The sequence below is a fragment of the Grampus griseus genome (genome assembly GCF_964374135.1).
Source record: "Grampus griseus genome assembly, chromosome: 3".
NCBI classification, from domain to species: domain Eukaryota; kingdom Metazoa; phylum Chordata; class Mammalia; order Artiodactyla; family Delphinidae; genus Grampus; species Grampus griseus.
In genome coordinates, this window is record NC_139019.1 from 146,658,515 (window position 1) to 146,673,737 (window position 15,223).

A 15,223-nucleotide genomic window follows, 5' to 3' on the forward strand; every position below is an offset into this window, starting at 1 on the left:
AAGTAAACTTAACTAGGGGGTGAGGAGGGAGAGACAGAGAAAGAGAAAAGGGAGAGAAGAACACACTCATGCAGGGGTAGGATAGTGAGGGAGAGGATGCAGAAATAAGTTTTAAGAAATGTAGTAAGACATGCTATCAATTTCCCCAATACTTTTCTGCCATTCCCTAAGTGTCACTTCAGATATAAATGAACATCTTAAATTTGGGGACACTTCCCAAACACTGTAGGAAAAATTGTCCCATATTAAAAACAAATACTTATAAAGGCAAAATGCAGATTCTATAGACACCACATCAAAATAAAAAGTACAGCATTAATTCACTAATGTAGCAACAGTATTGACCAATGATCAACACTAGTAATCACAGAAACTGCCTACAGTTCCTAGATAGATGCTAAATTATAACTGCTCTTCAAGTACCACATATTAAAGTACAGTATGTGCCCCAAAGAAATGCTGTCTCACGCTGTACTCATTCATTCATTTCACAAACACCTACTCGGCTCCGTCTAGGCTCTTGGGCTGGGCATTCTTCCACTTCTCAGCTTTTTAAAAGACAAGCATGGTTACCTGGTAAAGCGGTAATAAAGTCCCGCTGCAACATGGGCTTCAGGTAAGAGTTAATATGTCCATGCTGGTAATGACACATTCGTGAAATAAGGTGTTCCACAAATTCCACTTGATCTGATTCAGACCACTGGTCAAAATATTTAATACACAAGTCTTTTTCTTTTTGATAGTTTCCTTCTGATGGCCTCTTTCTGGAGACGATCACTGATGATGTTCCATTACTTATCTATTTTAGAAAAACAAAAAAGTAATTAGTTTGACAAGGAAAATAAATCTTAAGAGCATATCATCAGAAACATTTTTTTGCCCTGTGTATTTATTCTTAAAATGCCAGTTTTACCCTAAAGCCAAACTCATTCCTTTATTAATTAATTCAGGAAATAATTAAAAAAGCATTCAGGGTCCATGTACTCGAATTAGTCACTAAAGTAATGATAAAGTTAGAGTTCTATCTAAAGCTAAATGGTGTCTTAAATCATCATTCTCCAATGCTTATTCCAAAATCGTGCTGTTATCAGTTAACTAACTAAGGTTGGAGAAGACCATCTTAGAAAAACTGTTCAACTTGGCAAAGTGGCAACTGATTGATTATTGATGGTTTGTTTTCCTTCCTCAAAGTTGGAAGGTAAAGCTATATTCATCTATGCAAATAGTTCTCACACTTGTGCATGCATCAGAATAACAAAAGAGCTTGTTAACACACAGACTGCTGGGCCCACCGCGGAGGTTCTGATCCTACAGTTCTGGAGTAGAGCCTGAGCACTTCCAACAAGTCCCCAAGTGATGCTGATGCTGCTGGTCTAGAGACTGCACTTCAGGGACCTCACTCTGAAAACTACTCGTCTATGTAACGGAGAAATCAGAGAGCAATTCAATCTAAAAAGCTTCATTTTACCTAACAGTTTCAATCTCCTCCGTATTATTTCCAGGGCTGCTAATTGCTGACAAAATAGTTTACAGACTTTCACTGTCTCTTTCAATCACCTACTCAGAAAGTGACCCAAGGTAAACCACATATACCTGAAAAGTTCCTCATCTTATTTAGTTGGTTTACGGATATCCCACAGACTCCTATACTAAATAGTTGCATCTCTCATCAAATCTACATGGTCCTTACATAAAATCAGTATACTTTTTAAAAACTGAAACTAGGACTTCCCTGGTGGCACAGTGGTGGAGAATCCGCCTGCCAATGCAGGGGACACGGGTTCGAGCCCTGGTCCGGGAAGATCTCACATGCCGCGGAGCAACTAAGCCCGTGCGCCACAACTACTGAGCTCACACGCCTAGAGCCTGTGCTCCGCAACAGGAGAAGCCACCGCAATGAGAAGCCTGCACACCGCAACAAAGAGTAGCCCCCGCTGACCACAACTAGAGAAAGCCCGCGCACAGCAACGAAGACCCAACACAGCCAAAAAAACAAAACAAACAAACAAAAACACTGAAACTACATGCACTGCATCTGGACAACAATATCCAAAAAAATCTAAATCCCTAGACTGAACCACAACTGCTACTGATATTATGAGGCTCAGTAATTTCCCTGTTTACAAACAAAAGAACCTCAATACTTTCGTCAAACATTTGCCAAGTCATCTGTCCATCACTATTCTGAATGCCCCTTCATGTGTAACACTAGAAAGAATAACATATAAGAGAATTTTGAAAACTGAAGAGTTGCATCACAAACATTCATTAATTCCATTAGGAGCTTATTTCAGAAGTCTTACATGGGAAGAATGAAGAGCTTTTTTTATCAGTATATCCCCTAACTTAAAGTGAACTGAACCCATCCCAGAAAGAAGACATCCTTTGTAAATATCCAAAGGAGTCTTTGGCCTTCCTTGGTAAAATCTTAAAAATCCTTCATATCTGAAGTGAGTTCTTATATCGACATTTAGAGGTATAAACCTGGAAGGCATTAATCTCCCACCTCACTTATCTTACCACTTCCTTGTCTGAGAACGTTTTTTCCCTTAAAATTTGGGTGAGGGAGAGCTCACTGACACCGGGCACCACCAGGGGGCAGCATTGAACAGAGATTTTTGATGTTGCTTGTAGTAAAACATTCATATCAAACAGAACCAAAACATCAGCATTAAGAACAGTCAGACGAAGTAAACATTCTTTGCTGTGGTGAGTATCAGCTAGCATAAGGAGCACCTTTGCTACTTCTAAGCATAAGGATGTTCACCATAATGTTATAATAAAATTCAGAAAAAACTACCCAGTTACAGGCAACTGGTTAAAGTGAATTATATAATACATCTACACAAAATACTACGATGCAGCCATTAGAATTAGGTTTATAAAGTAAGATTTTAATAACAAGAGAACATGTTTATGAAATAGTATTAGGGACAAAAGAATTTTATATAGCATATGATCACAATAATTTGTGTGAAGGGAAACACGCCAAGAAAAAGTAAAGAATATAAATGAAAATGTTAGAAGTGCCTAATCTTGAGAGAGAAAGCTACATATTTTTCCTTCCCCTTTTCTTTCTATATTTTTTTCATAATACTTGCCAAAATAATTGCTTTCCTAACAGGTTAAATATAATTATGGTAACAACTTGCATTTGTGTACTGCTTTATTGTTTATAAAATACTTTCACACCCATTATCTCACTTGATAAGCAAAAGGGTTATTATTTCATTTACAGAAGGGTTCCTTTCCTAACCATCTAGCCCCCTTAGAGCATCGGTATACCATTAACTAGTTGACTGAAAGGCAGATGAAAAAAAAAAACAAAAAACTGAAAGCTAAAGTGTTAAGAACCACTGTGAATTGAAAAGCAATAGTAAATTAAAGAGAATCCTGTTGCAAAATACCAGACGTGGAGGGAACAGCAGTCAGTCTGCACACAGTTCCCCCTAAAATAACAGTATGTGCCCAATTCTACAGCACATTTTCCATTTCTATTTCTAACCACCCGCTTGGCCTAGAAAGATCTTCCTGGAATTGCACTGCTTTGTTTCTTTTCATCATAAATTTGTTGGGGACACTTTATTCTTGCTAACTCCTTTGATTCAAAACAAGTGAACCCAGAGAACTTTTTTTTTATCATTATTCTCTTCAGATTTAGATTTGTTTTGCCTTTATTTGTATCTTCATGAAGGGAAAAATTATGTGTACCATAATGGTCGATGAAAACATGAAATCATGAAACTTTATATGCTCTCCATCCCGCGCCTTACAAAAAAACTGGGGGATTGGAAGGAAAACTGGAAAACTAAAATAGAGGTAGGAGAGAAGGAAACTGAATTTAAAAGGAAAAGGCAAACAAATAGGAAATGGGGGAGAAGGGTGACGGTTGGGAGAAAAGGTCGGTGCATACACTGGTATGCAGCATGGTGCCATTCTGGTGACAAAGGACACCACCACTGTCCATCTTTGGCTTAGACAGTGGCCCCAGAGACGGAATATTTTGGGCTGCAGCCAACTTCAGAATCTTGGTGAGAATTCCTAAATTCTTTACTATTCATAATGACACTTCCCTAAGGAACAGAAGATAAATTAGGGTGAATTCTTTTTTTTTTTTCCTTATGTGGACCATTTTAAAAGTCTTCATTGAATTAGTTACAATATTGCTTCTGTTTTATGTCTTGGTTTTTTGGCCCTGAGGCATGTGGGCTCTTAGTTCCCCAACCAGGGATCGAACCCCCACCCCCTGCATTGGAAGGTGAAGTCTTAACCACTGGACCGCCAGGGAAGTCCCAGGGTGGATCCTGAAACTAGCAGAATTGCACAAAAGAAAACAAAAGTACTTGGCTCTTAGTTTCACTGAGGACAGGAGCTGAGGGAGCATCTTATCTACAGTAAGTCAATTGCTATCTTATCTGTGCGCCGTCATTCCTACCTGCCAAAGAGTATTTTTCTTTGGGGACTCATCTTCATTTTGATCCTCCATAACTGAAGTGTTCTAAGGGGGGAAAAACAGGTTATTTGAATTATGCCGAGTTTTGCAAATCCTAAATAACTACACCAAAATATAGTTTTGAAAACCCAAACTGGAGTGTACCAACACCAACCCAAGAGCTGTTTGGCTTGTGGCTAACACATGCCATTTTGGGTCAACAGGGGTGTTTTCATCTTTGATCAATCATTAGTTAGTGGTTGGACAAAAGTAAGCATAAAGTCTTTATGAAGGTTGGGTGTACTTAGAAAACAGGCTAAATTATGGGAGTGGGGCTGAAGCTCTACCTCAATCATCCCCGTTATTCTTTTAACCTGAAGAAAGAAGGCCCAGAGACCCACTAAGTTCCTGATGATTACACAAAACATTTACTAGAATGTCTGCTACTCAGTAGCCCACCCCAGCCATCAGCAATTAGAAGTGACAAAGCCCTGGAAGGCCCCCTGCCTTTCTCTTTCCTCCCTTGATGGCCTTGTTTTTCTGGAATGGCTTTGCAATCTCCCCTAGCAAGCATGGTGGGTGCCCCAACCTTTTCCCTTAAGAGGAGGATGCTGTTAGCCAGCAACAATCTGGCTTGCCTTGGGAATGCATTAGCTTTTGATTTTTGTGTTTACTGCACAAAGAGGCACTGTGTATTCTTTCTGGTGACCTAGTCGCTCAATAGATGCCCATTAACTGGAGATTATACATGATTGGATTTTCCCTTTTGAAGCTCCTACCTAATAGCTAAATGGAAACTTAATGAGAAGGGGAAGTGGGAGAGTTGTGTTCTGAAAGGAATAACAACTCATTTATGGATAGCAGTCTCTCTAAGATTCCTTCCCAAGCCTAAAATTCCAAGATTGGGGTACAAAATTTAAACTATAAAATTTGTCCTGTAGTATTAGTCGAAAAGATCCTATAGATCTATTTATCAGTGTTTACAAGAGCTTGTTTACTGCCTATAGGGAATAAGCCTACCTCTCAAATTTTCCCTGTTTTTCCTTTATGTTCGTCAAGTTGTAAAATGTTTGGGCACATACAGTATTTCCAAACACTCCATTTGAAAATACCCAACGTAGGTGGTGGCAGAAGAATCACCACTGGACACTAGTGCTCTGCAGGTCTCACAGCAGGCTCTGATAAGAGATGTAGAATGAGGGCTTCCCTAGTGGCACAGTGGTTAAGAATCTGCCTGCCAATGCAGGGGACACGGGTTCGAGCCCTGGTCCAGGAAGGTCCCACATGCCGCGGAGCAACTAAGCCCGTGCGCCGCAACTACTGAGCCTGCGCTCTAGAGCCTGCGAGCCACAACTACTGAAGCCCACGCACCTAGAGCCTGTGCTCCACAACTAGAGAAGCCACCGCAATGAGAAGCCTGCACACCGCAACAAAGAGTAGCCCCTGCTCTCAGCAACTAGAGAAAAAACCCGCGTACAGCAGCAAAGACCCAAGGCAGCCAAAAATTAAATAAATGAATAAAATTAAATTAAAAAAAAAAGAGATGTAGAATGATGTAGTAGAAAAGCCAAAGGCTTTGAAACCAAAGACAGAAGTTGGAATCCAGATTTAGTCACTCACTCTGTGTGTGTGTGTGTGTGTGTGCGCGCGCGCGCGCACGCACGCGCGCGTGAGAGAGAGAGGGAGAGAGAGAGAGAGAGGGAGAGGGAGAGAGAGGGAGAGGGAGAGAGAGACAGAGAGATCCTGAGCAAGTTGTTCTACCCATGGACAAATACAAACCACACAAAGTTGTGGGGATTGAGACTACCAGCACAGTGCTTTGTGTATAGTGGGTATTCATAAACTCTGTTTATGCCCTGCTTTGAAGATACTACTTTCCCCCAAGTGTTATCTTCTCATGCTTTTCTAACTTCAGACTTTGACAGAAAGACTCCAGATGGTTGCCTAATAGGGAAAACCCACTGGCTTCCTTGATAAAACCTTATAAGCCGCATAACACCGAGGTCTGCAATGGGGAAGGGGGGCAGGAGGGCAGGGCTCCATATGTTAAAGTCAACCATGAGCCAGAGAGGAAGGAAGTGTGTCCAAGTGTCCAAAGCAGGTCTAAAGCGGTGGCAGCAATAAATGATCCTGAATGGGAAAGGGGGGATGAAGAATAGGGAAACACAAGTAGTACTCCTCCCTCAAATTTTCCTTTTACTGCTATCTTGAAGGACTTAGGGATTAATAAAGCTGACAGGTTTCCTTAGGGGAATGAACAAAGTGGGAACAGTGACTCAGTATATCACCTGGATCTGACTGGTAGTTACAAAGGCATCCTTGCAATATCACAATGTCCTGGGTTCTGAGAGAGTGGCAAGAAGAAAGAATGGCTGGGAACATGGAGGTGAGCGTGCCAAATGGAAGAGAGATGGGAAGTAAGTTCCCGCTCCCTCGTCTCCAGGCAGCCCAGGAAATGTGTGAAGGAGGTATATGTGCAAAGGGGTTTGAACTCCAGAGTTTTAAAACACAGGAGTCTGAATCCACCAGAGCTATTCTGACGTAACCTACCTCAATACTTTCCTCACTCAGGCAGGAAACATAAAAACGTCAGAAGTTCCTGCGGACTACGCAAGAAACAACCGTCTTTCCAGTAAGAAAATTTAATTCTTCCTTTCATTCCAAAACAGAGAAATGGTGTTTATTTACATAGCTGAAAAGAAAACAACCCCTCTGATAAAAATAGCAACTATTCTCTTAAGGCTTGATGAAAGTGGATAAAGACATACAATTTAGTAAAACTGTATTTAATAGAGCCCTGTGGGGGCTGGAATACATTTTTTTTTTCAATTTCTCTTATAAAGCCTTCAGGAAAAGATGCCAAAGGGAAAAAGCTGCCCTCCAGCTACACTGATCAGAGGATCATTTCCAAAGAGTAATCCAGGTGACACAAGAGATGCTCAGAGGAAAAAGGGTCCTGGGGTCTAATTAAGTTTGACAAATGCTGCATGCTCACGTGTGTGCTCTCCCCCGCCGCCCTTCTTGCTTTCCTACACAAACACACCCCACAATGCACTTCGTAAAGATACTAAAGGCTCTGACATCTTATAATTTTAAAAATCAGGTTAGATTAGTTTAACAGCGATCCCTAATTTGTTGGGTATGGCCATCCCCCTTCTACACTCTCTCAATAAGAGCTCAGCACACTGGCAAACAGTGGACTAGGGCAGTAGCATGGCACGATTCCTTCCTCCTCCCACTTCACTACATGAATACTGCTGAGAGACAAAGGAAATGCCCACTTTTGGTAAACACAGTATATACCTCTCCTATTCCTCATTATCTTATGTGGGGATAAGAATGGGTGGCAAGCATCAAAAATTCTAAGAGCCACAGGTTTTTATTTTTAGTCACCTTGACTGGGCTTCCCTGGTGGTGCAGTGCTTGAGAACCCACCTGCCAATGCAGGGGACACGGGTTTGAGCCCTGGTCTGGGAAGATCCCACATGTCGTGGTACAACTAAGCCCGTGCACCACAACTAGTGAGCCTGCGCTCTAGAGCCCGTGAGCCACAACTACTGAAGCCCACAGTCCACAACTACTAAGGCCCGTGCACCTAGAGCCCCGTGCTCCACAACAAAAGAAGCCACTGCAATGAGAAGCCCATGCATCACAATGAAGAGTAGCCCCCGCTCGCCCCAACTAGAGAAAAGCCTGCACACAGCAACGAAGACCCAGCGCAGCCAAAAATAAATAAATAAATAATCATTTTGACTTTTATTCCTTAAAGGTTTAATAGACAAAAGGTCACAAGTTCAAGGGAGGTAAGAAAAAACAATGAGTCTTCCTTCCAGGAGAAAAGGAAGGTGGTTTCCTACATCCAAGCTCTCAGATGAAACCATGAGGTAAGCCAATCTGAGAGGTGAGATCCTCTTTTAAGTCTCCAACACTTCTGGGAAAGGAAAGTTCTTTGAAATACCAACCTGGCTTAATCACTTCCTACCCTTCTCATCATCATCTCTTTCATCCTACACCTACATCACATGCAAACAAACAAAAAACGCAGACCTTCCTACTACCAATGGAAGATACAGTCTAGGAAGCAGCAGCTAGACTCTAGGGCAGATCAACCTTAGTACTAGTGACATTTGGGGCCAGATTAATTCCGTGGTGCGGGGGCGGGGGGAGCGTGGCTGTCCTGTACAACGTAGGATGTCAGGCAGCATCCCTGGCTTTTCCCTGCTAGTTGCCAGTAGCAACCCCCTCCCCTGCCCTAACTGTGATAACCAAAAATGTCTCCAGATTGCCAAATGTCAGGGGTGGGGATTGGGGGCTCGGGGCAACAAAACTGCCCCCTCCACTTGAGAGCCACTGCTCTAGGGGTGTGAGCTCCTAAACTCGCTTCCTTAGGAAAATATACTAAAAATCACCACCATCTCAGACCTGGCCTTTCTTTCTCTTCAGGCTTCTTTTCCTTTAACCCCTGTGACAGTATGTGATTTCTTCAAATATAGCCTGACCGTACCATGGTCAAGTAATTCATAGAGTACATAGTTATCTCAATTCTGGGGTAAATCCTGCTTGCCATTCAATGCCTATCCAGGAAAACTTGATATAAGGAGTTCTTTACTAGAGATCCATGGGCTTGGGGGTGTGAATGAGGGTGATAAATATCATGAAGTCATATACAAAAGTTCGTGTGTATACAGTCCTCCAGAAAGAAGATCCAGAGCTTTCATTAGATCTCAAAGGTGTCCCAAATGTAATAAAATAGCAAAGCATGTCTGACCAAATAGGTGGCCAGGGTGGATGGAGCCTAGGTATACGTGTTTTGCTTTGCTTTAATTTAAAGTTCTCCAGGTAATTTTTATGTATGTGTCTGCTTTAAAATCACTGCTATGGCAAAATGATGTGGTCCATGTAGTACCACCATCCTAAGGAAATTGCACTGATACCGTCATGACAGACTCCATCCCAATATGTGATATTTCAGAACTACCAAATACCATGAGAATCTAATGCCTGTTCCTTCTCTTATAAAGCCTTCAGGAGAAGATGCCGAAGGGAAAATGATGCTCTCAAGCTACCCTGATCAGAGGATAATTTCCAAAAAGTATTCCAGGTAACACAAGAGATGTTCAGAGAAAAAAGGGTTCTGAGGTCTGAGTTTGACAAACGTGGTGCACTGCATGAGTGTTCCCCCAACTCCACTCCCAGAGGTTATGATATACTTCACTAAGATACTAAAGGCTCTGTAACATCTCATAATTTAAAAATCAGGCTAGGTTAGTTTAACCTAGCTTTCCCAAGTTTGTTGGATATGGCCACCCCCCTTTCACATTCTCTTAATAAGAGCTCAGCACATACTGGCAAACACAGGACTAGGGCAATAGCATGGCATGATTCCTTCCTCCTCCCAATTCACTGGACAAATACTTTGCGGGGGGGCAGTGGGCAGGGAGGGCCAAGGAAATGCCCACTTTGGTAAACACAATACATTCCTCTCCTATTTCCCATCATCTTTCCCAGTCTGTTATATGGGGTTAGTTTGTATAAAAGCACAGCAGGCTCTAAGCAGTGATATATCTTTGCCAGTAGGTGCCACCAACTAACACAGAATATATTTCACTTGGAAAATTCCCTACTTTAAGAGTTATGTAAGAGGAATCAATTTCCTACTTTAAAAATCCTACAAATTCTGCATTTTGGCTTTCATGATGAGAAATGCTTATACAATGTAAGGTTTTCATATCAAAAACATCTTTACTTCTTAGAGGAAGCAAAAACAAAAACAAAAACCTTACAAAGGATCTAGAAAACATGCGGGCATTTTGTCCTTTTCTCTTGCATTTTTAAATGTTTGGATTTAAGAAATTAAGGATAGGGCTTCCCTGGTGGCGCAGTGGTTGAGAGTCCGCCTGCGGATGCAGGGGACGCGGGAGAGGCCACAACAGTGAGAGGCCCACGTACCGCAAAAAGAAAAAAAAAAAAAAAAAGAAATTAAGGATAACAGATACATTGTGCAAAATGTTATTAGATAACTTTAGTCTCTGTACTAGGCTTGTTTCACATATTGTCTTTTTCTTAACATTTTAAAAAATTTATTTTATTGAAGTACAGTTGACTTACAATGTTGTGTTAATTTCTGCTGTACAGCAAAGTGATTCAGTTATATATATATGCATTCTTTTTCATATTCTTTTCCATTATTATTTATCACAGGATATTGAATAGAGTTCCCTGTGCTATACAGTAGGCACACATTGTCTTTTAATCTTCAGAAAAAATATGTAAGTAGACATTCCAATTTTACAGAAGAAATTGAGGACCAGAGAAATAAGTAACTGGATCAGATCTAGGTCTGTTCTACTCAGAAATCAATGTACTTTCTATACAGAAAAATACAGCTCAGGTGTTTTCCAACTGCTGGTTGTAGCCTATGAAATCAATTTAATGGGCTGTAACCAGCACTTTTTAAATAAAAAGCAAAATTGAATCCGGGCATTCCCCTGCCCACAAGGGTAATAAGCATAACAAAAAACACATAGAAAGGCTAAAAGCAATAAGCAAAACATAACAGGAAAATTCAAATTAAAAGGAAAGCAAAAGTCATTATTGCAAGGAGAGCAATATTCAAGTCAAACCACTGAATAACATTAAGAGCTTTAAAACTCTCTAAAAAGCAAAAATCTATAAAGAGGATAATGTGTGCTTTTATATACTGAATAAAATTCCACAAAGTACAAAAAAGTTAGAAATATTTAAAAAAATTTTTAAGCACCTTTTCATCTTCGACAGATCAAGCAGACCAACCAACAAACAACACTTAAGATTTTCCACGGAACGTTAAAAACAACAACAACAACAAAAAACTGATAGAGAATCCTAGGCCACAAAAGAAATCTCAAATACAGTTAGAAAGCAGGAAGAGATTATACATTTGAGAGTAGGCCAAGCAGAAAAGTCTAGATTTAGTTTGCCAATTATTACTTGCATAAATTCCAAAGGTAAATACACAGAACAATGACTGGCACAGGCAAACCAAACACCTTTGAGTTGTTATTGTAAATGCCAGCTTGGCCCCTAATCTAGCCTACAATTCTTCCCCCTTAAACCTAAATCTTACCAACACGTTGTTGGGAAATGAGATCAATGGAAAGCCAGAAGCATTCATTTGGAAAAAGAAGAGACAAGCTTGTCCAAAAAAGCAGCCCCTATCTCTCATACCACTCTTGAAACTCAGAAGGAAGAAAGCCATGAATAAATACATCTATACATACATGACTTTTTAATACAACGACTCCAGCCACCAGTAAGCACAACTTAATCAGAAACCTTCTACTCCTCCACACAAACACTAAAATGTAGAAACAAACTGTTTTCTTTCTACAATAAAACTAAAAAGTAATAAAAAATTTTAAATCCATTGGGAGTTTGTCTGAAATCACTGCTACATGCTATTTCCAATGTAGTAAGTTTCCTTCCAACTTACCTAACCTGTAGTTCCACTCAAATTTTGAACAAGTATTTGGCTGCTATTAACATTACATGACAAGATTATACTAAGGTATCTGGAAGAATAAATATAGGAGAGTTTTTCTTCCTTTCCTCACCACCAATTATTTTCTTAAAAGAGGGGAATGCTTATGTTATTAGATATTAAAATTTTTCTTAAAAGCTATAATAATTAGTGTGGTACTAACAAAGCAAGACCAATGAAACAAAACAGGAAGTCGAGAAACAGATTCATTTACACTTACAATTTGTGTATGATGAAGTTAGAACTTCAAATAGGGGAGAAAGGGATCATTTAAGAAAGAGGATTAAAAATAAAAGTTAAATGCTACCTCATGTCACATACCAATATATACTATGGATAAAAAGAATCAAGTGTGAAAAACTCTAAAACCATAAAATGACTAAAAGCAGCTACCAAACAGAAATAAAATTTAGATTTGCCTAAAAAATTTTTTTAGCTCAGGAATGTTCATAATCAAATTTTAAAGACAAATACATTGGGGGAAATATTCTGACATATGGTAAATAACTTACCATATAAAGATCTCTTATAAATTACTTAGGAAACCAAAATTAATACTTTAATAGGCAAATAAGCAGAGTAACTACCAATATTGCAAAACAAGAAATTTAAATGGCTGTCAAAAATGAACATGTACATAACATAGAAAGATGTAATTTTTCACCTATCAAATTAGTAACTTTAATTTTTATATACTTTATAGGAACTGGGCTCTTTGGTAGGATTATAAATTGTTACCTTTCAGAGAATATTTATCAACATTACTACATAACACTGGATATAATTTAACTTACAGCAATTTATCCTAAGGAATTGTAGACCTACACAAAATTGTAGCTACAACAATTTATAACACAGAAAAATAGAAAACAATGTAAATGTCTAACAAGAGGGTTCGGACATCATTTAAGTATATGATACAACAGGAGAAAATTTAAGTTCTTTTAAAAAACTTTTCTACTGAAGCATAATACATATACATTACATACATAAATACATATATACACACACATATGTTACACACACATAAACACATATACTCATGTATATAAGGTCTAGATGTAAATTTTATTTCTTACTGTAAAAACACTGAAAACCCCTGGTTAAGGTATTAGAGTACAATGAATCCCATACTGCAAAACTTACCACCTTTTCAGTTTTCTTTCAGTTCTCCTAATTATATCAAACTATATTTTCATATGTCTCTAATACCTCCAACTGTCTGTTCTTAACAAAAAGAGCTGGTCTCCTGTTCAGTTTACTGTAACAAACAGTATCTGGCTAGAATTTCATTATAGGTTTTGTTTTTAACTGTATTTATTTTTACAGTAACCTATCTCAGTAAGTTGCCATTATTTCATGGCAACTTACAGTGATGCATAAGTTGCAGTGACGCATAGTTCCCTTTTCTGATTTTTCAAAGAAAGCGGATTTTAAAAATATGTGAAGTAGAACAAAAGAACAAACGCTATGCATATATCAAAAGCTGTGAAGGCTGCTGTCACCTGTCTAAAACTGGTGAAATACTATCTAAAAAGAACAGTGACATGAAAAATGGTCTAAACTATATTAAATGGAAAAAAAAGCAAGTCAAAATATGTCTGTACGACCCCATCTTTACAAATAAAAATTTATCTATCAATCTACTTATATAGAAAAGCAACTAGAAAAAGTGTGTTAAAATGCTAACAATACTATCTCTAATTTTTATTCTTTTTCCTTATATAGCCTATCTAAATTTTCCTTGAAGACACATCTCTTTTTAATAACAATGAACAGTGGTTTTTTCAAAATGAAACTTAAAGGAGTAAAAGATCTACATCAAGACCCCAGATATATATGCTCTAGTTTAAAGAAAGAGAAACTAGTCACTGAAACTTCCAGCAGAGTCAGATGCTGCTGCATGTCATCTGACCTCTCTATGCCTGTTTCCTGATCCATAAAACTGAAATGAAAACAGGGCCTCCCCGACAGAAAATTTTAAAAAGATAATCCTGGCACTTAATATGGGCTCCTTTAGTCAAATTTAACCTCCACAGGACAGAGGTGTTTGACTGTTTTATTCATTCTGTATTCTTTTTAATTTTATTTATTTATTTATTTTGGCTGTGTTGGGTCTTTGTTTCTGTGCGAGGGCTTTCTCTAGTTGTGGCAAGTGGGGGCCACTCTTCATCGCGGTGCACGGGCCTCTCACTATCACGGCCTCTCTTGTTGCGGAGCACAGGCTCCAGACGCGCAGGCTCAGTAGTTGTGGCTCACGGGCCCAGCTGCTCCACGGCATGTGGGATCTTCCCAGACCAGGGCTCGAACCCGTGTCCCCTCCATTGGCAGGCAGATTCTCAACCACTGCGCCACCAGGGAAGCCCACATTCTGCATTCTTAGCATTTAGAATAATTCCTGACACACTACTTAAGTAGAGAAGTATAATAAATATCTACTAATAATATTATCTATAGTTATTACAATCTTCCTGTTAACTGTAAAGGCCAAAACTGTAATTTTGTTTCTGCTTACTCCTTTTCCATATTTTCCAAACTGTTACAATGAGCAAGGATTCAAAATGTAGGGGAAGAAAAACATGCAACACCATTTCTGGTCCTCACAGAAAGTAGCAAGAAATAAAATCTATTTTCAGAAAGGCAGTCACCCTTATCACCTCCAAAGTATTCATTTACCTAGGTAAAAGAAGAACATCTCATTAATTATTTGACTGTTTAAAAAGGTCCAAAAGAAGCACAGACACAAGTCTGCTGGGGTCTCCCTAAGAAAGCAGACAAGGAGTGGCAGCATGTGCACTTAAATGCTTCCTAGGGCTTAACACTTTGGAGAGAACTTTAAAGTAAAACTTGTAAAATGTTTCATATGCACTAAAGGAAGCCAGAAAAAGAAGGTGCTTTAGAAGTGGTAACAGAGGAATGGCCAAGAGATCCTGACTTGTGAAGAATGGCGGAAGGCGTCAGTCTGCTGAAGTGTAAAGAGCAGGCCTTCAGAGCCAGGAGTCCCCAGTGCAAATCCCAGGCTCTGCCAATTACAAACTGTGACTTCCGGTTAAGTCACTCGACTTCTCTCTCAGATTCGGTTTCCTCTTTTATAGGACAGGGATAATATTGCCTATGTTGCAGGAATAGAAATAACATGTGCAAAGTACCTACAACATAGCATTGCTCGGGGGGGGGGGGGGGGAAATAATACACCAGAAAAACATTTTTACTCTTTTGCTTCTACTATAAATCATTTTAAAAGAAACATGAAAGCATCTATCAGTGATGTC

At 39.3% G+C, this 15,223-nt stretch overlaps 1 protein-coding gene across 7 annotated transcripts in view; it reads right to left on the minus strand.

The window, feature by feature from the left end:
* FBXW11 (F-box and WD repeat domain containing 11) overlaps positions 1-15,223 on the minus strand; it is a 132,409-nt gene that overhangs the window by 40,902 nt on the left and 76,284 nt on the right. For 4 of the 7 annotated variants that reach the window (XM_082652024.1, XM_082652027.1, XM_082652025.1 and 1 more), the window contains one exon: positions 574-799. In XM_082652024.1, coding sequence (XP_082508150.1) covers positions 574-799 — 226 coding nt within the window. Of the gene's footprint in view, positions 1-573; positions 800-4,435; positions 4,499-15,223 lie in introns of all 7 variants that reach the window. The other 3 variants (XM_082652029.1, XM_082652026.1, XM_082652030.1) reach the window with 1 other exon arrangement.